Genomic DNA, 24,806 nt, shown 5'->3' on the forward strand with positions numbered 1-24,806 from the left:
GAATTACTCTACACATGTAACCTCTAAGTAAGTATGTGAAAGGGCAGAGGTTCCAGTAGAACATTTACTAATCTTTGTCTGAAGACTCTCTACCAGGAGGAGAGATGTAACTCTTTGTCTAAAGCCCAAGAGACTGTTTTTTCCCTCAATACTGCAAGAGTAATTTTGGTATGTATCAGGACATCACCTGGAAATCCAATGTTTTCAATTTGTGCTACAAATATTCTTCAGAAAAATAGTGCCTTATAACATTTTCAGAAGTTCTGAACATACTGGAGATTTCACTTGGGTCCTGTCCCTGTGTCCTTTTCCCCACAAGTCCGGAAAACTCTGTCAAAGAACTCTGGTTTGCAACATCCTTTTTTCCCTCTTTCTCCTTGATGCAACGGCTTTCCATTTGAACACAGAACTCTAGAGTAACAGACTCTCGAATGATTTCAGCAATAAAGCTGTGGTATCCAATGTCAACCTGAGTGATGATTTTATTTCAGTGGTCTGAACCTGTACCTGCTTCAAGTCCAATGATTTGGACTTAGTCTCTGTACAAGAAATATCCCTTGCTTAATAGTTTTGTTATGTACTTTGCCCACACACCAACTGGAAAGTGTTTTCCCTATAATCTAGTCAATTGTCTTAGCATTGACCCTGTCCTGAGTGCAAGTTGGGAAAGAGTTTCACTGCAAAAGTGTCTCAGAATGGACATTTTTCCCAGGCTGGCTGAAAACAGAAGCTTAGGGGTCTCATATCTCTGAAACTTCTGACAGAAAAGAACTGGTGTTTAGCAGACTCTTCTGAAAAAGTCCAAACAATTCTTTTCATGATTAGCACTTTAAAGAGGAAAACTCTCAAGCCATGAGAAACCAAAAGCCATTTACTTAAAACTCCTGTGAAACATAAGAATATAAAACTGGAAGTGAGGTCAAACACTCAGGACTACGTGGTTTTCAGTGTTCTCAGGCTAGTGGGACACAGATGATGTGACCACAGTCAGTGAAGGGCTGCACTGCAATCCCTACTTCCTAGGCAGGCCATTATTATGGTGCTTCCTATCAACAGAGAGATTCTGGAATGTGGAAATAGTCTTCCAGCAGCCATGTCTCTGATAGGAAAGGATGTGTGTTTGCTTCCAAAGTGGACAGCAGAACTGGGATACAACAACCACAGACTGCTTGAAGATGACTGTTGGTGTCATGATGCCTCTTCGCTCCTACTTAAGGTGACAAGTGGCAAGAAAATTGCCTGTAAGTTCCCCCTAGTAAATGCTGAAGTCTTCCCTCTTCTACAAGTTCAGCCACAGCCCTGCAGCTGAGGACCTCCTGGTTACAAAGATCCATGTATCACAGTTGGACAGAAGGATGTTAACAGTTCATTCCTTACCTTGTTAGTTCCAATACTTAATGATGGTAGAGTTCCGTGGTTTGAGGTCAGGAAAATAAATGCTAAGTTTTCAAGTGCAAAAAAAATAGCGGCCTGTAGTGGAGGCCTAAGGAAGAATAGCAGATGCTAAAGAAGAGGATAAAACTCAAATTTAAAGAGAGATCTAAAGCCAAAGAATTACAAAAAGGTTTTTTTAAGTTGTCCTAGGCAAAGTGGAATTTGTGCCACTTGTCATGGAGGTTGACAATTTCCAGCCTATGAAGACTAAAAGAAAGAATGCTTTCATTTTAAGAAAAATAAGGATTACAGCAGTTATAATTTCTGTTCCTTTTCAGATAAAATAGCTAACATATAGAAAATAGTTGCTGTGATTCCTCTGATTTCATCCATCAATCAGATGCTGTAGAAACTTGACTTGTCTAACAGCACTTAAAGCAGTAACTTTGCAGGTATTATGGAAATACACTTAGAGCAGAGTGCTCTTACAGAGGCAATATGATGCAAAGTGCCTCAATATAGAAGCCAATAAGCTAAAATTTAGAAATCTTTCTCACAGTCACATAATGGCAGGTAATTATCACCATCCTTATTAGAACAGAGGTATGGCTCAGTAGGGGATGTTTAATCTCCAGAAAAACTACATTTCTGTTAGGGTAAGATATTTCCATTTTTGCTGGGCTGGCACTGTATAAATAATAATAATAACAAGGGTGATCTAATTTTTGGCTCCTCCAAGGCTGCACTTGGTCCACAGATGGATTTTTGAGAATGTATGTGTTAAATAGTTACTTACTGATAATTTGATTTCTTCTGATAATTTCATTTCTTCTCCACTGTAAGCAGGGCTCAGTAAACTGCCTGTTCTGCCCATTTTAGAATATGGCCCACCAGAGCCCAAAGGATACCCCACTAGTGGTGATGGAGATTTATAAACTATTTTCTTTTCATGACCTCTGTGAAGTGGATGAGAAGATAAAATGCTGTCACTTTTTGACCCAGTGATATTGCCTTGGCCATATAAAGCAGGACTACGGTCTCTGTGGTGTCCACTGGCAGGAAGCATATCAGTCTGTTGACATTCCATTTCTCCTGCATCTTTATTTTGGAATGATCTAAAAGAAAAAAAAATCAAAGTATGAAACCCAGTTAAAACTATTAAGCTATCACAGCAAAGTCAAAGGTTTTCGTTTTCTTTATTTACACAGTTTTGGTTATTTAGCTGTTCAAACTGCTTCATGCATAAAGTTGTGGGCATTACCAAGTTGCAGCAAATTAGCAACTTTCCACCTAAGTTACCATAAATGCCAGGATGTGCATTCTCTGTCTGCTTCAGCTGTGACTTAAATCACCCTAATCTAAACCCTTTCACTGGAGCATAAGTTGAGGAACCTTGTCTTGCCTGGTATAACTGTGTCAGGACAAGAGCGAAAATACAAACTCTCTTCAGGTATTGAAGATGCCAATACTCCTTAAGTGTTTGTTACCCATCCTTTGCTAAAGGTTATAATTTCTTTAGCTTTTCAGTAGAACAAACTATGGAAGCACTCCTCAGCCATGTCCTAGCTTATAGTATGATAGGAACTACAGTGAATTTAGCCAAACAAATAGAGGAAATGAAATATGAAAGTGTGAGATGAGAGACAAAAACTCTTATCAGTGGTTGGATAATTAGTAAATTTTGATCTAATGTCACCTTCAACAACTATGTTCACATAGCTAGAATTTAGAATAAATAAATAAAACATATTACAGGAATATTTGATCCTGCATTTTTACTGCAATGCTAATTTTGACACTAATTTAAAGACAACACTTTGGAGATTAATATAAAAAAATTAAATAGATTTTTAAAATAAACTTTCTAAAAAATTGTACAAGAACACGCTTTTGTAGCTATAAGTGAAATCTTCAAGCTTAAGAAAGAGTTTTTAAGTATTTTATTATGATGTTCTGTAACTCTTGTATTCGACTTAGAATGATCAGAATGATCAGAATTGATGTATTATATGATGTATATATATGTATTCATATGTATATATATGATGTATACATTTGTATTCGTTTGCAGTTCTGTAAAGCAAAAATTATTACAGTTAACAGCAACTTAGAAAAAAAAGACAGCTACTTTCTTCCCATTCAAAATATCTTCTTTCCTGATAGTTAACTGAACAATTCTGATACGGTATTGATCAAAGAAGAATTTTGAGTCTAGCTTGGTCAAATGTCTGCTGAATTGCACTAATTATCAATGGCATAATTCCTTGTATTATATATCAAAACATGCAAAAAAATTTATTTCAGATATTATAAATTTCTGTTACAATATTCTGACTGAGGTAAAAATTTCCATTGTACTGAGGCCTGTGCTTATGATGAAATTATAATCTTGGGAGGTAACCACTAAAAGATGATAGCTGTTTGAGCAGATTCTATCATTGCAAATATCCTAAAACACTTCAGTAATTTGAAATGCATCTATAAAAACTTTTAAAGAGCACGTTCTCTGCCACTAAAATATAATTGTTATAAATATCCAAAAGTATGCAGTGCTGCATACTTTTTTTTTCTTTTTAAATAAAAACAAGAACTTGCCAAGTGCAGGGAAAAGACTGTTTTCTGCAGAAAGATCACAACATCATTTTCTAATCTTAATTTAAATTATTTGGTGTTAGGAGAGGGTGGCTGTGCAGCCTTAATGGACCTGCTCGTATATACACCTTTTGCTGGTTTTGGCTGGGGTAGAGTTAATTTTCTTCACAGTAGCTGGTATGGGGCTGTGTTTTGGATTTGTGCTGAAAACAGTGTTTTCATTACTGCTGAGCAGTGCTCACACAGAGTCAAGGCCTTTTCTGCTCCTTGCTCCACCCCACCAGCAGGGAGTCTGGGAGTGCACAAGGAGTTGGGAAGGGACTCAGCCGGGACAGCTGATCCCAGCTGACCACAGGGATATTCCAGACCGTATGGTGTCATGATCAGCAATAAAAAGCTGGGAGAAGGTTGCCTAGGCATCAGTTGGTGGGTGGTGAGCAGTGACACCATGCATCACTTTTTTTGTATGTTCTGATATCATTTATTATTATTGTTATTTTCTCCTCCTTTTCTGTCCTATTAAACTGTATTTCAACACACAAATTTTACTTTATTTTATCCCAGTTCTTTCCCTGGGGGTGGGAGAGTGAGTGAGCGACTGTATGGTGTTTACCTGCCTGCCAGGTTAAACCAGGACAGCCCTGAAGCATGAAACTGAGTATTCAATAAATGGACTGTGTAGAACAACTCAGAGAACTAATGAAGAACATATTTTATAAATATTCTTTTATAAAAGAAGCAGTGATTAAGATACTCGAATGCTATGAGAAAGGAAATTATAAGCACAAAGCCATATTAATTATATTACTATGGTAATAATAATAATAATAATAATAATATACATTCTAACATAAAACTCTCTGAGACTATTCACCAAATCTTCCAGTTTTCTAAATCACCTAAAATGTTTGCTTTTATGGAGGCAGAGTTTTCTCCTTTCCTTCATGTTCTCTTTACATAAACACACTCTGCTCTTTGGGCACAGGAAAATACCTTTCTGCTTTCTTTTCCCCTCCCTATTTTAAAGTCCATTCCAGATATTGTTTGGATGAAGGGCACAGTGAAAACCTCCCAGAATTGAAGATAGATGGCATGAATAATAAAATCACAGATTTTTTTTTTCATCTTGTGTTCTGACCTTTTTGGAGGTAATTTTCTCTCTAAACCTATATACATATGAAGTCTGTATGATCTGTGTTCTTTTTTTCCCTTCAGAACTGCTTCTCTATGTATTTAATAACAATTACTACTGCTGTCTTATAGCTTACTTCATTAAGACCAGAATTTTCAGACTTGAGTGCCTACAGTTATGGTAGCTCGTAGAACAGATACTGCTCCCTTGAGTCCCCCCGCTCCCATCCCCCAAAAAAAGGACTGATTTTTTAAATGAACTCCACTTCCTACTGTAATCCATGCTGGGGCTGCTTGGTATTTTTGAAAATCATGACACCTACCCTGAGGTGCTTTGATATGGATACTGTGCCTTTACTTCACACAGTGTTTACAGATGGGGTTTAAATTCCTATCAGTTCAGTGCAAAATAATATCCAAGACCAGAGATCTACTACACAAATGTACAAGTAGGCAAATATCTGCAAATTTTTAAAAAACTGTCCACTTGTTAACACTAGCAATGCAAATACACTATAACTGCAGTTGAGTAATTCATGTTTTCAGTGGGATTACTTCATAGGGTATTTAACATGTACACATACTGCACAAAAATAATATCACTGTTAACATGGTGACATATGGGACAAGAAGTGAAAGAATTATGTCCTGACAAAGGGAATTTATATAAACAGGCATCATCTTTCCAGACTCATATATAAAATCAGCCTGGTCCCTATGCGGTCAATGACTTCAAAACAAATTCCTTGCACAGCCTGTGCTGGTTGACATAACTAGTCTTGAGAAAGAAAACAACAGATCTTTAATGACCAGAATGTCTTCAAGAATTTGTGTTGATGCTTCTACCTTGCAAGTCTAACTGCTAGCTACATTTTAAAAATAGATAAAAAGTATTTTCATGAAGAGATTGTTTTCACTGCTTCCACTTTATCTATTGCAATAACCGATACAGTGGTGAGTGTGACTAAGAGTGTGTGACCGCCAAAGGGTGGTGAAAACCTCCTTAGCACAGATACTCCACTGTCTACACACATCATTTAAGTGATCCCCAGCTACCTTAGCAGCCATTCAGTTCTCGCCTTTACCCTTCACTTTTGCCATATGATGAAAGTGCACTCTGGCTTGACCCATTATGTGTTTTGTGCATATTTTTATGGTAAATAGGTAGCTTTTCATTTGGGAACTCACATGCATATTTTAATTTTGGAAGAAACAAACTAAACACATCAGCTTCATCAGAGAAAGTCCTCTTCAACCATGCCAAAATATAAATCAGCTGTATGTGGCCAAGATCTAAATAAAGGATTGAAATCTTGAGGGTGGGGAAAGCTTATGTAAATGGCAATTAGAAGTAATGCAATTATCATATAAGAGGACAGTATTAAATTGCAGTGGTTACAGGTAGAATATGGGCACAGTCCTTTTTTAGCAAAAAGATGCTATTCCTGTATATCTTACTTTGTAATGTTTAGAAATTCACTGTACACTGAAAGAAAGAAGAAATTATATTGCTTTTTAAATTGCCAACATAACTTCCTGGAATTTCCTGTGTTTTCTTTAGAGGTCTCCTTTCTAAGTCATCTTGGTGCCCATACCCAGGATTCCAGTACTGATTGAGAGATATGACTGAAAAATACCATAGAATATATATATATACCCCTCCCTTGCACAAACACCATGTTTTCTATTTTTTTACTATGTAAAAAAAGTTTTTGTGCCCTTTCTCCAGTGCCATAATTACCATGGAAACAGAACTGCAAATTAAACCAGAAATAACAGGGTTTATGCTCACAATAAAATAAACATACCCCAGATTTTAACTCAACCAACATCAATTCCCTGGTTTATCTGCACACATTTGATGATTGAAAATTTAATTTTAGTTTTCTGGGAAAATCTTGAGGTAGTCTCCTGTCTGGGAACTGAGAACTGATAGTATAGAGAGGGCCCAATCTTAAAAAGACTGGCTGGCTGATGTGCATATAGAGTACATGTGAAATTTGCACATTTTTTGAAATCTGTGTATGTATTTATTTAGCTAGATAGCTTTTCATTTAGGAATTCAAATGTGTGGTTTAGATCCTGAAAACTAGGCTCAATATATCTGTTTCATCATATTAATTATAATTTATATTGTGTTCTGTAATGTGGCTAAGATTTCTGCTATGGGAAAGGTTAACTCTCCCAGTTTTGGTTCAACATTGGTCTTCAATGGCTATGAAATCAAAACTCTGCAAATTACGTGCATAGTTCTATTGTCTCATACATGTACATTCTCATAAATGGAATTTCACAGTCCCTTATGTACAAGTGTAAATTATGAGAAAAATGGGAAAAATTCTATTTTTTCTCACTTGAGAAGAGTGGAAGCATGAGCAAAAATTGCACTGACCGATTTTGGTGAAGTTATGAGACCTACAGATGCAGAATAATCTGTATCTTGGTTTGTAAATATTTGTTTCTGCAAAACCTTCAACATCATTTGTGTAGTGGGTTGTAGGAAAACAGCCATAACTGCCACTTCTGTTTATGTATATATATATGCACATTATGTATATGCATATCTATACATACATATAATATATCTATTTATTTATATAAACATGAATACTATGTCCAACACTAAACAACATTCTTGAAAAGGAACTTCTAGGCAAAAATATATTGTGATGGCACTCTATTTTGCAGAAAGAAAATCATTTTATATTTTGCCAGAAACTATATGTATGAGTTTGAAATCTTAATATGTACAATTTTGGCTCCAACTATTTCAACTTTGCTTCACAGAACTATTTTATATTAGTGCTTAGCAGGGACTTCGTTTTCTTTTTTTTTTCCTGCAATGCCATGAAGGTAATTCAGTGCCTCACTGAATACAGGGAAATAAGAAGAAAGTCATCACTACAATTTTTTCTGTGAGTCTGAGTATTCTTAAGTCTCATTATTTTTCCCTAACAAGGAGTTTACTGTAGTAATTACTTACTCAGGGCATCTGAAATTATGTTTCTTTTAAAAATCAGGTCACCCCGGAACACCAAAACCAGACAAGGCATTAAAATATATTTAATGAAACTTCCAACAAATTAAACTGGAGGGACACCAACCTTTTTAGCAGGGGACACCAACCTTTTTAGCAGGGGTTGTAGTTCAAACTGCTTATTAAGATAACCTCCCATGGAGCAGTGTACCTCTCATGTTGGTTTTTATATTCTTTCCTTGTCTTGTTTTTTTTTGGCAGTAAAAATACCGTTTGTCCTGTTTTGCAAAACCTGGAACTTAGGATAACTTGAGCAGCACATGAAAAGTTTTTAAAGTTGTTTCATGTGGTAAATACTAAAATAGGGATAAAACATTTCTGGAACTTCATTTATTGCCAAATTCCATCAGCCACCCAGAAAAATGTAGGAACTGCTTACAAATATACTAACTAGGTCTGATATTTATGTTGGTGGGAGTTCTGAATGAACAGAAACAGAAAAAACTTAACAATTTTACCCAAATAGATGCTTCCAAAACACTTACAGGAAGTTTGATATATGTACACAATCTAATCATTACCTCTCTTCCTCTTCTTGCATCTTTGAACGGATTTGGTAGTTGTGCTCTGTTTCTCCATATGTATCTGTGCAACCCAGTATTGATATTTCTCTGTCATTTTGTAGTTTAGCAAAACTATTTTCTAGTCTTAAATTCTCATGTTTCGTTTTGTGAACAGAAGCTGTGAAATTTCCATGTTCTTTGTTACATAAATCTATATTCTGTGAAAAGAGATAAAACCATCATTACGTAGTTATTTTTTCCACAATAAATGGGTGTATTTTTAACAAGCAAACACAAAACAATGTTCCATGCTAAAGAAAGACCTAGATAACATACATAATCACGCAACATTTAGAGCAAACCAAGATAATTGCCTCCAGAAAAAAGAATTACTGTAGATAAATGAAAATGAAAGAAAAACAGCCTCTATAACACAATAAAACAAATTAAAATTTCTCAATAAACATGCATTCAAAATATTATTGTTGTAAATTCATCGCTTGCTTTACAAAACTGATGACATAAAAGCAACCATAACAGCTATAGCTGCAGACTGTATTGCTCCCTCCAGTAACAATTCGTCCAAAAATAACAAGAAAAATTAGAGAAGTTCATTACTATAATAGATAGAGGGTATGTGCACAGGCACAATTTAATACCTGTGTTGAGATAGTCACCTTCAGTTTCAGAGGCAGTAAAGTAAAGCCACATTAGCACAGTGCATTTTGTCTGTTACTAAACCCTGCTTCTCACTGGGTCAGCCCATGTGGCATACAAGTCAAAATACTCAATGTGCACTGTGACCAGGGGCTAGAGCCGATCCACTAGGATACCAAGAAGAGACAATGGAGATTAGCTCTGGAAGTTGTCTAGCCAGGACACTCTGCTCTTTTTTTCTCCCGTTACTTATTCCATGAAGCCTATGCTGCACACCTGAGCTAGCTATTTTGGAACTATGTCTCTGCAGACTACTGCATTCAATTGTGTAATCTATTTGCCAAAACAGTATACTGTCATCAACAGGAAATTCTCAAAATGTTTATCAGATTGCATACAAAACACTAAAACCCCTTGCATTTTATTAAGTTGTTCTTTCATATATTTCTAGATTTACCTTATTCCTTTGGAACCCGGTAACTCATGAGTATTACAGGTTTGGTTCTTAGTATGCTGCTAGCAAAACTGCGCTCCTGCACCTCAAACCTTGTCTATTCCTTGCATTAACTGGTTTGATGCCACCTCTTCCTGTGAACCTTGCCTTACTTAGCTACTTTTAAGGGAAACTTATGAGCCAAGCTGGAATAGAAATGCTAGAAAGTATAAGAAAAATTAATATTTTTTGTAACGATGGGGGAGCAGGGGCTCAGCTATGTCTTGCAAGTGGGAGGAGTGGCAGAACAGAGGAAGAAGGAGAGCGCTAACTCATCCAAACAGTAATAGATCTAGAATCAGCAGTTAAGTTACAATGGCATGTAACCCCAAAACTGAGCTGGCACAGCTACATTTCTTTGGAAATCTAAACCCTGAAAGTAACCCTGCCTGATGATGCATTACACCATACTGACTTAGGCTGACACAAGTCTGAGAGGTCTGTGTAGTGCTCCACCGTACAGCACAAATGCATCCATAAAAATCTCCCCAATTCCTGGAATCTGAATATCAAATATTTCACAATCTGAATATCAAATTTTTCACAATCTTTATTCTTTAGATCCTCACAATACTTTAGTAAAGCAGGAAAGAATTATTAAGTCCACAAATCCACTGAAATGTATATTGACCTTGGTGTATGTAGTAACTGGATTTTACTGCTAAAATTTAAAAAACACGTGAGGCGTCCAAGGATTCTTGTCAGACAGCTCTTCTCAATCTTCAAGGAGAGTATCACTGTAGAGAAGAGCTAGACATGCATGCACACATCCATCTTTTTTTCCACAATAATATATCATATATAAATACACATATATCCATAGTAGAGTATATGTATATATAGGTAAGAAATCACTGACAGATATATATGCTATTTTAAGGGTGTGGATATACGTGACATTCTTTCATGCATTTGTCAGATACAGTAAGACAATTAACAGGCTACAAATCCCCCCAAAATGTATTTACCTCAGTACTTACAAACAACATTCCAGTGTTTGTTTTTTTTTTAATGATAGATAGAGTAGCTGCAGATGTTCTGTAAGCAGGGGGTGTTTTGAAGTTTTTGTGGTAGGCAGCAGGTATCTTTATAAACTAAAGTTCTACATAACCTTATGGCACACTTTTTATGAATTAAATTTTAAACATCCCCTGTTTGGAGAGAAACAAATACTAAACTCTGAAAATAAGTTGGGTGGAGCAAAATGTGTCAGTTTTCTACACTGTTAGGTAAATGACATATGAACAAAGGTATAAAATATTAAAAGGGGCATATTTTTGTGTCTATGAGGATGACTATCTAAACTTAAACAAGTGACAACACTTACAAAAAAATAGGCTCCCAGAAACTGTTTAGTGTCTAGACAGTTATTGAAAAATTTAGCTTATTGTTTAATACAATTAAGGTAGAAACTACTCCTAGCTATAACCATCTTCATGCTGTGCGTGAACACCACTTGGTTCTGATTATGTTGCACACCTTATTTTTATTTATTTACTTTATGCAAGCCAGAAATGTCTAAATCTGCCATGGTCTCAATCTACATTTACAGTAAGTATACATAACTGTTCTCCATATTTCATATATTAAAAAAAATTACCATGCAACTTTCATGCTCCTGGTTTTCCACCATCCCTTTTAGATGTGTGTTTTCAGATTTGATAACTTGGTATTGGAATTCCAATAACTAGGAAAAGATTAAATTCTTAGTTAAATACAAGAATATTACTGTTAACTCGAATAACAATGAATATAGATATTTCAGTTTAATTTATTTAATTTAGTAACAACACTTACTATAATATTTTTAAATATAGCAACAATAAAGCAGAAAGAAGCATTAAGCCATCTATAGAAGATTTACGAATGTCTCTGATTTTATTTACCTTTTTGAAAGAAGTAAAGACTTATGAAAAAAAGGAAGTTCACATGCGGTTATGAGATACAAAGAGGGACAGATTTTACAGGTCATAGAAACTGAATGAAATCCTAGTCATGATGCCTAGAAATGACATCTATTCTTTTAGTGATATGATCAGGAATGTGACCTAGTAAAGAGTGCCACACACTAATAGACATCTCTAATCTTCCCCAAACACTAACTTTCCTATTGTCAAAAGTAAACTATTACATTAATCACAATTTTCAATATGTAGTGACCCTCTCAGAAAACCCAGAGTCAACCAGAAACCTATAAATATAAAGGTTTTTTTGGTTTACCAACTAAATAATGAAGATAACATATTTGTTTTTAAAACTGTAATTTGCCATTAAAACACTGTCATCTTAAGAGTTTCCAGCTCTAAAATTACAAGAATTTTCTATGCAGATTTGTAACATTCTTCAAAGAGCTTTATATAACACTAAAAATTAGAAACTTTCTAGATAATCAAATAAACAGTTCTAGTGATAAAGCACATATAATAACCACAACTTGGAAGTTTTCAAGATCTTTTGCATGTTGAAATCTAGTAAGAAAAAACTGCAATTTGGATGTACAGTTGACATTTACTAGTGCTTTTGTATTCCAGTGTCAATTTGGCTGCTTTAGTAATACTACACAGATATTACAGCACTACTGATGAAAACTACATGAGAAATGCAATGTCTTTTTTTCACCAATAATGAATGTCATTATCAATAGCGTGGAGTAAAATGATGTAAGATGGTTTTGCCTGCTTGCATACCTGTTGTTTTGCTAACAATTTATCTTTTGTCTCTAACTCCATTTTTAACTGTCTTTCCAGAAGAGTAGCTTTCTCCATGATAGTTGCTATAGTGATCTCCTTCTGATGAAGCTCCTCTGTCAGGTCAGAGATTTCTGTCTTCATTCTTTCCCCCTCAGAGCAATGGGACTGCTCCTCTCGATAAATGTGGTTTCTTATCTGTAGCAAATACATTTCAAAAAGAAAAAATGTTGTGCAGTAAATATCATCGCATCACTTGCTACTTATCAGTGACTTTTTTTGCTGTTGCTTCCAAGACACCAACTCTTCTAACTGAATCAGAGATTTTGAGATTGTAAAAGAAAACATCTTCATGAGTCAGTGCACAGAGCTTTATTTATTTTTACATCTTTTTTTAACACTTCTCTTGTACTTTCATTTGCATATTTAGTATTATCAATGAACAAAATATAACATATTTCAATTAATGTTTTAAAAGAAAGTAATAAAAATAAAATATTGAAATTTATGGTAAATATGCAAGAAAATATCCATTCAATAAGCTTAAGTATGATTTATTTATATTGCTCCTAAGTTAGTTTAAAATAAGTTTAATGAAACCTAAATTAACTCAGGAGCAATATAAATAAATTGATCTAGAGACTCTTTAATAAGAAACTATGTTAGAAATAAAGAGTATATATGGTAAATCACTTCATGAGAAATTTTCCTGCCATTACATATAAAATTTAAGGTCAAACTTTCTGCAGTGTCTCCTGTGCAGAGTTCTTCAAAGTATCAACACAAAGGTTGTTTTCATAATCTTTCTACTACAACCAACAGTTTAGTGCTGATAGATTTTTTTTTATTGTCTAAGAAACAAAACTACAAACACCAGCCTAACAACCCTTAAACCCATTTTAATTCCTTGCAGTACTGTGCGCAATGAGTAACAGATGGCATTTCATTTTTATTTATGGAAACTGCACAGAAATATTAGAATTTTAAACAAAAATATGTAAATGCAAAAAACCTAAGAGCTTGATCACGATTGTCATGCCAAAATTCCAGCATCCAAGTCAGCTGCATCGAAACAGAGACATTCAAAACCCACCTGGGTGCATTCCTGTGTAATCCACTCTAGGTGACCTTGCCTTGGCAGAGGTGTTGAATTAGATGATCTCCAGAGGTCCCTTTCAACCTAAACAATTCTGTGATTCTGTGACTCTTGCTCACATTGCTACTCAGCAAAACCACGACATGCCTGTTAGATGAGTTCTGAGCATCCTCTACATTCAAAGTATTTTGGCCTGCCAAGGCATCCGCCATTCCACAGTGCCATGCCATGGCTGCTTGCTCACAGTGCTTCTGAAATGTGCTATGCAATGTGATGCGTGGTTCAAACTAAAGCGCTCTGCCCTAGACTGCATAGCAGGTACCTGATTAAGCTTAGTCGTGTGGGTATCTGCTGTACTAACTTGTATCAGTTGATGTGTTTGCATATCATGAGACCACCTACAAGCTACAACTTACCTCCTATAGGCTATTAATTACTCATAGCCTTGCAGGTTTTATTAGTTGCATGGCATTATCTGAATCACAGCAATGCTTAGGCATGCTCTCTCCCATTATTTCAAAGATGTAGGTAGTTACTGCACGGGAATCAGAATGTCAGTTTTACATCTACATAAATACCTCCAGAAAAGCAACCATATATGAAATCTTTTTCACATATGAAACCTCCATGCTCTCCTAAACCTACAGTGTATTCTCCTGCTCTCTTCTGTGTATCCACATACCCTCCTCTCTTCTAAAAATCCTACACTGCGGTTAAGATCTGGAAATACCTTGTTTAGCTCTTCTTGTTGGCGTTCTTGACTTTCTGCAAATAGTAATAACTCAGTGTTTTTATTTTCTAGTTGCTCAGTAAGTTGAACAGGAGATGATTGATGCCTTTAAACAAGAAATAAACAAAACATGAAACAAGCAGAACGTTCAATACTCTTTACCCTACAGTATCCTTTCCCCAGTTTAGCACTGTGGAACACCTGCTTGCTGATGAAAAAAAACAAACCACAACCAACATTTGGCCTAAACCAGGTGGGAGATGTCTAGAGGTTCAGGACACTGTAAGTATATACAGAAATAATCCTGAAAGCTCTTGTAGACTGGTATTTCATATAATCTCAAATGGCTACAGCAGATTAGACAAACCATAAAAACACAAACATTTTATTCAAAGGAGGTTATTTCCAAGGTGTTTTAATGCTGAGAAAATGAAAGACTGTAAACACATTGGTAGAAATATATGAAATGCGTTGATTTGTAAAGATCTCAGCATCATTAAAGCCTTTTAACAAAGTCTGCATCCACTGCCTGAAATCTTGTCATATATAATTACCAATGAAAATGCTCAGCCTAAAATTGTTTAGGATCTGATATTCGAATCCAGAGTATCTTTTTAAACAGAGTTAATGTAAATAAAATGAAGGAAAAAGTTATTAGCTCAGAAGAACTTGTTAATTTAAATACTGTCTTCAACATACATACTTCATTTGAATTTCCTGCGTATCTTTGTACTCTTTGATTTTCAATAATTCTGTATGCAACTGCTGGCATTCCAGCTGCATCCTTCTCCAGAGACTGTCCCGTGACTCCAGCTCATGTCTCATTTCTGAAACGTCTGCCTCCATATTCTAAAGAAACAAACAAATGCATAAACAGTTAAATAAAATTAGACACCTTAAAATGCTATATTGGAACACATTGTATTCAAGACCTGTATAATTTAAATGAAAGGACATACATGATTTCAATTTCTGAAAAAGGTATTGCTTTCCTGTCAGTTTCCTTCTTCAGAAATCTCATCTAAAAATCAGATGCGGAATATTCTTTAGCTCTTGCAATGTTCCAATGCATCTGTTTCTGAAACTATCATAGGAAACATCATTCAGAAGTTCTTTATTGTACTAAATACATCTAAAATACATAGTTTGCTTGTTTTAGCAGCATCATAGAACATGTTTCACATGCAGGAATTAGTACCATAAGTAGCTTCCTTTTTTTTTCTTAACGGTATTTCCAAATTTATAAGCTTGAAAAGTACAATGCTATAGAAATCATCTCCAAAACTAGGTCCATCTGCATGGTATTAATTGCTTATTTAAATGAACATCACAAAATTTTCAAAAAATCACAAAAAGATTTTTCTTAGGGACTTGACAAATCATATCTCTGCTTTACTTCTAATTTCTGATTGATAATGTGATAGACAACCTGAAGACATGTTACATTTGGCATAATAAAATATGAACTTCAAAGAAAAAATCAGAATTCCACAAAAATATACTGAAAACATATTAAAGACAAGGACTTGGAAATATAACCCACGAATAAAAAAAGTAGCAATAATAATCAGTTCTTGCAATAATAATATCCAGAGAATATTTATTTCTTGTCACCTAAGATCGAAAAGCATGTTCCAGATTAAAAAAAAAGGATTTTTCCAAGGAGGTTGATCCTTTACCTTTAAAACCATTGCACTGAAAACATTAGTATTTCTCATAATTTCTTAATTTTATTTGAACATAGTTTCCATCTTTAAAAACAAAAATAAAGCCAAGCCTTTGAAGTTTCAAAAGACAACTGGAATCCAGAAATGACACTGCAAGAAAGAACTTCAAAAGTTTATTTTCCTTAGAGCCTCATATGAGAATGACCTTCCTTTCAAGAAGCCTGTGGTTTTCTTCTGGCTGAAAGGGCTGCTGAAGACAGATATGAAGTGCTTTTACGTTGCTGGTTTTTTTTTGCAAGGGCTGTATATATGGATTAATTCATCTTATCCTTTGTTACATTAAGGCCAAGAGAGCTTTTTTAAACACTGAAATGCAAGTTGGGACATATGCAGGTGAAATAAAGCTTAATGAACTGTTAAAATTGTCTGCAAGACTTGCTTATTATCATCTTCATGACTTCAACATTCAAGAAATAGCCACAATTATTTTATAATATATGAACCTGGGAGACAGTTACCCCTCTGATTTCATTCTGGGGTGGATAAAGGAAATGAATTTTGCACAATTGTCAGGCAGAAGTCATATTGTCTTTGGCGGACTGTAGTCATCGTACATATTTACATAAATTGTATTTTCTTCTTTGAATTATAATAGTAGCAGGAAGAACAGCAGTCACAGCAGCAGTTGCAATAATAATTGAAACAGTCCTTCAGGCCAAGAGTTTCACTGTTTCACATATCACTTAAAAAATACATATATACACCACTTATTATTTTAGAAAATATTTATTGCATCTGGTTAAAACACCAAAATTAAAATTAATTTTGAATCAGAAAACTTCAGGTTTTGTTTAGAGAACATCAAATAAAAGGCAACTTATAAAGAGTCTATTTCAAGTTGAAAAATTTGCCAAACCTTCTCTTTTCTTCTGTGAAAAGTTTTACTTTGACTAGCTTGGCTCGCTTGATACCAAAACGAAACCTCAAAAATCTCCTGATCAGCTCTAGTTCTATTCAGTGCTGTTTTGTGGGGGGTTGACCCTGACTGGATGCCGGGTGCCCACCACAGCCACTCTATCACTGCCCTCCCCAGCTGGACAGGGGAGTGACATGAGAGAAAGGCTTGTGGGTCAAGATAAGGGCAGGGAGAGATCACTCACCAGTTACCGCCATGGGCAGAACAGACTCAACTTGGGGAAATTAATTTATTGACAATCAAATCAGAGCAGGATAATGAGAAATAAAAAATAAATCTCCTCAAGGAGAGGACTCTTTACACTCTTCCCCTGCTCCAGTGTGGGATCCCTCCCACAGGAGATAGTTCTCCACAAACGTTTCCTGTGAGTCCTTCCCATGGGCTGCAGTTCTTCACGAACTGCTCCAGTGTGGGTCCCTTCCATGAGGTGCAGTTCTTCAGGAACAGGCTACTCCAGAGTGAGTCCCCCACTGTGGAGTTACAAGTGCTGCCACAAAACCCACTCCAGTGTGGATTCCACTCTCCATGGGGTCACACATCCTGCCAGGAGCTTGCTCCAGCACAGGTTTCCTATGGTGCCACAGCCTCCTTTGGACATCCACCTACTCTGGCATGGGGTCCTCCAGGGGCTGCAGGTGGATCTCTGCTCTACCATGAGCCTCCCTGGGCTGCAGGGACACAGCTGCCTCTCCATGGTCTGCACCATGGGCTGCAGGGGAATCTCTGCTCTGGCACCTGGAGCACCTCCTCCCCCTCCTTCTGCACTGACTGTGGGTCTGCGGGGCTTTTTCTCTCACATATTCTCACTCCTTCCTCCTGACTGTAGTTGTGCAGGGCTCTTTTTCCCTCCTTAAATATGTTATCCCCAAGGTGTTTATGGCTGATGGGCTTGGCCTTGCCCAGTGGTGGGTCCATCTTGGAGCCAGCTGGCACTTGTTCTGTCAGACACAGGGAAAGTTTGTAGCAGCTTCTCACAGAGGCCAACCCTGGAGCACCCCAACTACCAAACCCTTCCCAATGCCAACGCACTGTTCAACATTTTAAATACAATTATATGATGTGTTTCTATGTAAATTAGTGTCTAGCAGTTTAATGCAGACTTTTCAAGAACCAAGCCCCCTGTGTGATGTTTTCAGACTGCCTCCCATGTATGGCTGCAGATAAGTTTGTCAGATAATTCATAAGGTAGAGAAATAGACTGCAGTGTCCATTTGGATTTTCTAAACTTCGTATTTTCTGTACAGCCAACAAACTGGTCTTCCATATATTTCACTTTATCACTTGCTAATTAATAGTGTGAAAGAAGTATTTAGCAGCACAAATGAAATGGTCATAGGCATAGAGGATATATGAGGCACAATAAATGTCTTGCTTTCATTGCCATCAGACTTCTTCACACCAGGATTCCCATCAACTGCTTCCTCCTTTACCTATATCATGTTCAACTATTCCCATCCTCCACCTAGCTCTCCTTCATGCAAACCTGCTTACTGTTTCTGGCTGACAGCAGCCCTCACACTTCCTTCTTTCTCATACAAACATTCCTTAAAAAAATATTTCCTCTGAGCTACCCCTTTTCACTATAAATTGACATTACATCAGTGTTTACCTTATGCAGCTATTTCCGAATGCAGTTTTTCTAATACAGCAGTGTTCCACACCACCAACAGTTATTCTGCAACTTTCTGCCCCTTAGGTAACAATGTTATGTACATCTATCTCCACTTCTACTTAAAACATCTTCAGTGCTTCCTACACCTCCTGTATTTTCTTCAGGATTCCAAAATTCCTCCTGTTTGAAGATTTTCTGACTTCTACTCTCTCCATCTTACAGCATCTATCCACTTGCTCCAAATGCCGTGGTTTGTTCCACTCTGTATATTAGTACCACTGCTTTTGGTGGCAGGCTTTTTAACAGGCACCAAAACAGAGGTTTTGCTGGTATACCAATAACTTGTATAATGCAAAAGACTCAGTGAACTAGTGTGCAAATGACATGAATTGGCTGTTCAGACAACATCTGAAATTAACCTCTGCCACATATACGCTAATTCCTATAAAGTTTATTGCATATGCTGTTATAACTCTGCGAGGCTGTCTATAAGCAGAAATGGATCTTTCTCCAGAAAGAGCTGAAGTTAATAGAGGCCATTCAATATATTACTGAACCTAGAAGTGCTTAAATAAATAAGCAAAAGCATAAATGATATATGCTACCAGAAAAAAATAGCAACGAAAATCTCATTCCCAATTTGTTTCACACACAGCTAATAAAAAAGGCTGTAAAGATCTTGTATTATCTCAATCTTGTCAGAACTCATGTACCAAGACCAAAAGAAGAGGCACAAATGGCTGTCTTCATAGGTCAGTGCTATGCTGAAAAACAGTAAACTAGGGGTAAGGTAAAAACGAATGGTTCTTTACATGGAGAGCAACTTAAAAATTCATTGACTGCAAATCTCCCCTCAAAAATAACAAAGTATACTGTACACTTCTCTATATACTTATTTACTAGCTATATGGCACAGTGTGCAACAAGGTATAAATCAGATAAAGAGATTTCATAGAAGTCATTTGAATACAAGGAACCAAGTGAACTAGGCTAAGTTCCTGGAGATGCTATGGATATAGGAAAGTTATAAAACCCTAGATAAACAGACAAGAAAAAATATACTACTACAAATCAAACCTATTTCTGATTTACTAAAAAAAAATCATACTTTTCACAGATCATTGTGTTCCTGCAAAGAATACACCTAATGTACAGATCTTTTATGTAGGCATCTCAATACAACTTTTAAAAGTATACTCCTAAGTAATTAATTTTCCAGCATTAATTCCACAGTTACCATGAAAAACTATTACTACCTGGCACTGGTTTTGGTACACTTTCAGATCTTCACGGAGCTTCAGATTTTCCTCTTCAAGTTTATTCTTGTTCCTTGCTATTTCATTCACAGTTGCCTTTAGTTTTTCAATAATCAAATCATCCTTTTCACTTTCAGGCTGGGCATAGGTAATTACCTCTTCTTGGGTTTTTTTCTTATTTTGTATTTGGAATTGATAATTCTGGGTCTGCTTCTATAAAGCAAGAAAATATTTTAGATTAATTCAATAATTATATGTAAATTGCTAGGACGAAACCGTTAGTACTGAAATCATAAAGCTATTTACATCTTCACCAGTATTTGCTTAGAAAAGGTGGCACAATTGACACAGTTTTAACTACTTCTCTAAAGGATACTTCCTTTTTTTTTGGTCTCATGTTCCTTGCCCTCAGTAAAAATATGTTTCAGAAACCTTCAAGGGCATAGAATTTTTTCAAGGATTTTTTCTCCTGTGCTGTGTATTTTCCTATGACTTAATGTTAATGATCCTCAAATGTGAAAAAGGTGATTATGATGACCTACTCAAAGCAGTTGCCTATAGAAAATAATTTGAGAGAAATGTTCCTCTTTGATTCATTGAAGTCAGTAGGAGTTGTTGCGTGTGTGTGCGCCTCAGGATACATATTAACCTTTGACTAGGGGGCTAGCATTACATAGTTCATGTATAAACAGCTCAGTTACAACAGGAACTGTACTTCTTTGAGACCATTATCCTTAAACCTGGGGAAGAATTATTTGCACATTCTGTAGAATTTTACACTTCATTCAGTTTCTTGTGCTAATTAAAATCCTAAAACCAAAACTTCAGAAAACTGGTTTTGCCACTATTTCTGAATTCACAGGCATTGTGAAGAAGCATAATTACTATGGTAACCGTTTTTGCTGTTTAAAAAACTATCCACATGGACTCCTCTACTGGGAGATTAACAAGCAGTACTAATCTTTCAGAAGACTGAAAATTAGTTGAAAAATGACAACAAAATATGATCTGAAAATCATATATCATGTGCAGACACCAAGCTGAGCAAGAAAATATATTGTAAAAATAAATAGGGTTACAAATACCATATTTCACTGACAAGGACTGCAAGAAGTCATGCTTTAGACAGCTTTTGATGTTATTGACTATGTTCCTGTAATTTGTGTTGGCTGAGAACCTAAGCAGAATGGATCATTGGCTGCATATCAAATAAAAAGCCAAAAGAAATTTGCAGTTTCATTCCTATAGATAACAAAATAAGGTCCCTTTGACATCTAAGTTATGGACTCTGACAAACCAAATTGTCAATACATCCTGAGAAAAATATAGTGCAAGACTCCAACTGGCAATCAGAGACCTCACAAAAGAGCAACTTGAGCCAAAGACACAGGAACAATTAACATTTTTGAAACAGTTAAGGGGTAACAATCCATCAGAACAGGTGTTCTGTTACAGTTGTGAAGAAAATTGTCTTCAAAGAAAGTTCACTCTTGGCAATGAGAGCTTCAACAGAAAAATGCGAATGATCACTCTGAGTACTTTATTTTTACTTGTCTAACTATATAATCAATATGTATCAGTCAATAGTTTTGTCTAGTCAAAGACTTGGTCTTTTAACACATTTGTACAGAAGTTCAGTAGTTGGAATATAATTCTCTCAGCAGCTAAACCCAAAACTTAATTGTCATTCTTGGAAACTCTGGATATGAGTAAAGATTCTCATAGGAATCGTTAAGAAAAAGTTTCACTAGATTAAGATCCAATGAGCTTAGTAACAGTGGAAAAGGGAATTACCAGTCAGCAACATAATTGGCTTCCCCTTACTTAATTTTCAAGGTGTCTTTTGGCCCAGGCAATTTGTGAGTTATTTTCTTTTTCTTTTTTTTTAGTGCAAGATAGATCATCAAGACATCATTAAATCAACATTTAGTTCTGGATTGGAAGGAATTAAAAAAATTAAAATATGCTGGATCAATAGGCTATATATAAAAAAAGTAATGAGCAAATTGGCAAGTAGAAAAGAATCACAAAGTCAACCAAGGACTGAATCATAACTAGAAAGCTGAAAAATATGTTAAAAAAAGGGTTAAGTGATCCAGCAAACAACTCCAAGAGTGATTCTGGAGTAGTATATGAAAATTCATTTTTCTGCATAAACGGTATTAGTATATATTTATGATCTTCAAAAAAATGAAGGCTAACAGATTGGAAGGAACTTTATATTTGAGTCAACATAATCATGGCACGTACTACTTGGTAAGAAACTTTTTAAATAACTTGTCATAATTAATTGCATATCAGTAAATTGCAGAGAAGATAAAAGTATCTCCACAATATACTTTAAAAGTAAAAAAGGAATATTCACTGGATTTTGCAGGTTTTTTGTTAGGTTTTGGGGTTTTTTTTAGAAATGTTGTAATTTTCATCATGATACTTATTCATTTTCTCATTTACATGAGAAAATTAAAGTAAAATAACTGTATGTATCATTAGATCTTCCAGTATGGGCCTGCCTTACCTAATGCAATATATTAATGACCAATATAGACATGCATTATCAGATTCACTCTAAGATTAATTTTTTTTAATTAAGTTAAAATAAGTTCTAGCTGAGCAAACAGTTCATTTTCTTCCTAGAGCAGGAAGGTAGGACTTTTACCTGAAATAAATTATATTTCTCAGACAATAATTTTTGTTGAGCATCCAAATAAACAGGAAAATTTTGGCAGATTGTCCCATTCTTATCCCCTTCTCTCAATTTAAATTCCTGAAAGACAGAAAAACAAGAGTAGAAAACATAGGGAAAATATCTCTTTTCCTTAATCTAAATATTTTTGCAATTTGTATAGTTCTAAAAAAAATTTAGTTTTTTAATTAATACACAATCTTTCCATAATTTTGGAAAGAAGAAAATAATAACAATTATATAAACCAGCCATCCAGTCATCCCCACCAGAAAAAAATCCAGTCTTAAGGGATATTAATCTGACAAAAATGGATGGTGAACATAATCCCTGAATAAAAATTATAAAATATATTATAAAACTATAGAAATTATAAAATATATAAAATATTTTAAACAATTGCTGTAGGTATTAGGCTATTACCATAATATATTCATTTTATTGAATGGTTGTTCCTGTGACTTTAAAGTTATATCAAGCAGAGTAATCAAGAGGGAATCAAATCCTTAATATTCAGACACATGTTTTGAGTGCTTGCTTTTTGCCTTCTTATTTTTCTGTAACAGATGGGTCAGCAGCTACCTTGAATAAATTTTACTTCTCGCCCTCTTTGCAATGGCTGCTTTGGGTTCTGAGTTCACCTAGTTTAAACAAAAAACTGTTTAATTCTATTACATCAGATTTATCTAATACTGGTTTTGTATTTGCACTTACATTCATATTTATAGAATATTTGAATTTGCTTTTAGATCATACCAGGTCTTATATGTTCACATGTTAAAGGCAGTATACTACAAAATAAGCAGGAGAACTCCAGTTACTAGAGCTGTTGCTCTTTTAGTTTGAAAAGTTAGCAAAATAACAGTATAATCCTTTATACAGTGAAAACTAATAAACTGTTATGAGAATGTCCTTTTTCACAATGGAAATGTTGTTCCAAAAAGACAGATGATGTTTTATAATTAACCTAAACTGGCATATTCCCCAAATTTAAAAAATAAGATTTTTTTTCTATGGAAACAAAATTGAATGCTTTTCAACACAGATTAATACAAATCTTATTTCATAGCTTTCCTAATATCTGCTTTGGCATTTAAAACAATAAATATCTTTCTATTTTATAAAACATGATACAAATGGAGTTTCAGACTACTTAATGAGGACTTCAGGTTCAAGGTCTTACTGCTGAGCTTAGTAGATTTTCAACACAGTAATTATTTCCTGAATACTAGAATTTGCTAAATATATTCCAAGCACTTATTTTTCATACTGCATAATTAATCAAATTACAGCATTGTCTTACATTATTTTCAAATTTTAATCTTGAATAAGGTTAGTCTCAAATTAGCTCGATCAGACAGTTTCACAGCAGTGATATATTTAGACAGTGATAGATTTATTATTCTTGTAGTAGCAGCTGTTGGCAGCTATGCTGCAGTCCAAATTGTAGTAGCTTTTCTGATGGTAAGAACTTCCATGTGGAAGAGACAGCAACATCATGAAGAACTACAATGTGTCCAGGATATCTGTGTGGGTGCAGTCACCTGAAGGTTGCAGAAGTTAATCCTGTACCTTATAGAAGAACATAAAAGACAGACAAGTCCAAAATAAAGACCCTAAAACCTTGCTTAATTACAGTTAAAGTACGAAAGTACTTGAAATCTACTACAGCGTAATTTTTTGATCATAAATTCTCAGTGTCCACATCATCTGCATCATAAATCTACATCATAAACATGTAAATCTTTCCAATGCTTAGCAGCTAGGCAACTAGCTCTCACTTTCAATTGATATTCCTCTGCTTGCTTTACCTACAGGACCGAGTTTGGTAAGCACTCTAAGCATATACTACTTTATTATGCTCTTTATAGAGGATGGCCAGAGAAAATACAAATTTTTTTTGTGATTTTCCTATGCTTCATCAGATTACAGGTTAGACTGTTCTTCCCATATGTGGAAGACAGTTTCATAATCCTTCCAGACAGAATCTGAAGTAGAATCTTCTCATGTTCATTTTCTACCCAACAAACATGTTATTTTTTAACAGGCTCTGGAATTCTTCCTTTTGAAGTTGCTTCACTTTGCACAGAATACCAGCAAATTTATTGGGTAAGCAAAAAAGAAGCAGCAAAAATTAGCACAGCTAGATATTATATCACTCAGTTATAAGAACTGAGACTGGATACCAGTTTCTGCACCAGTGAATGAAGCCAGACAAGTATTTGGGGAGAAGCCACCACTTCCAGGCACACTCTCTACATGCCAGTTCTCTGTGTTGCCTAACTTTTCTGCTGGTCCAATAAACATTTGA

The 24,806-nt window shown here is 35.3% G+C and overlaps 1 protein-coding gene across 5 annotated transcripts in view; it reads right to left on the reverse strand.

Moving 5' to 3' along the window:
- DEUP1 (deuterosome assembly protein 1) overlaps positions 1–24,806 on the reverse strand; it is a 43,308-nt gene that overhangs the window by 4,385 nt on the left and 14,117 nt on the right. For 3 of the 5 annotated variants that reach the window (XM_027677441.1, XM_027677442.1, XM_027677444.1), the window contains 9 exons: positions 22,471–22,578; positions 21,109–21,183; positions 19,812–20,024; positions 15,004–15,149; positions 14,301–14,406; positions 12,475–12,672; positions 11,388–11,474; positions 8,656–8,855; positions 2,171–2,489 (listed from right to left, as the gene is read on the reverse strand). In XM_027677441.1, the coding sequence (XP_027533242.1) occupies positions 2,171–2,489; positions 8,656–8,855; positions 11,388–11,474; positions 12,475–12,672; positions 14,301–14,406; positions 15,004–15,149; positions 19,812–20,024; positions 21,109–21,183; positions 22,471–22,578 (1,452 nt within the window). Of the gene's footprint in view, positions 1–2,170; positions 2,490–4,971; positions 5,035–8,655; positions 8,856–11,387; positions 11,475–12,474; positions 12,673–14,300; positions 14,407–15,003; positions 15,150–19,811; positions 20,025–21,108; positions 21,184–22,470; positions 22,579–24,806 lie in introns of those variants that run through there. The other 2 variants (XM_027677445.1, XM_027677443.1) reach the window with 2 other exon arrangements.

Source organism: Neopelma chrysocephalum, unplaced genomic scaffold, assembly GCF_003984885.1.
Source record: "Neopelma chrysocephalum unplaced genomic scaffold, ASM398488v2 Primary Assembly neopelma1_43, whole genome shotgun sequence".
NCBI lineage: Eukaryota > Metazoa > Chordata > Aves > Passeriformes > Pipridae > Neopelma > Neopelma chrysocephalum.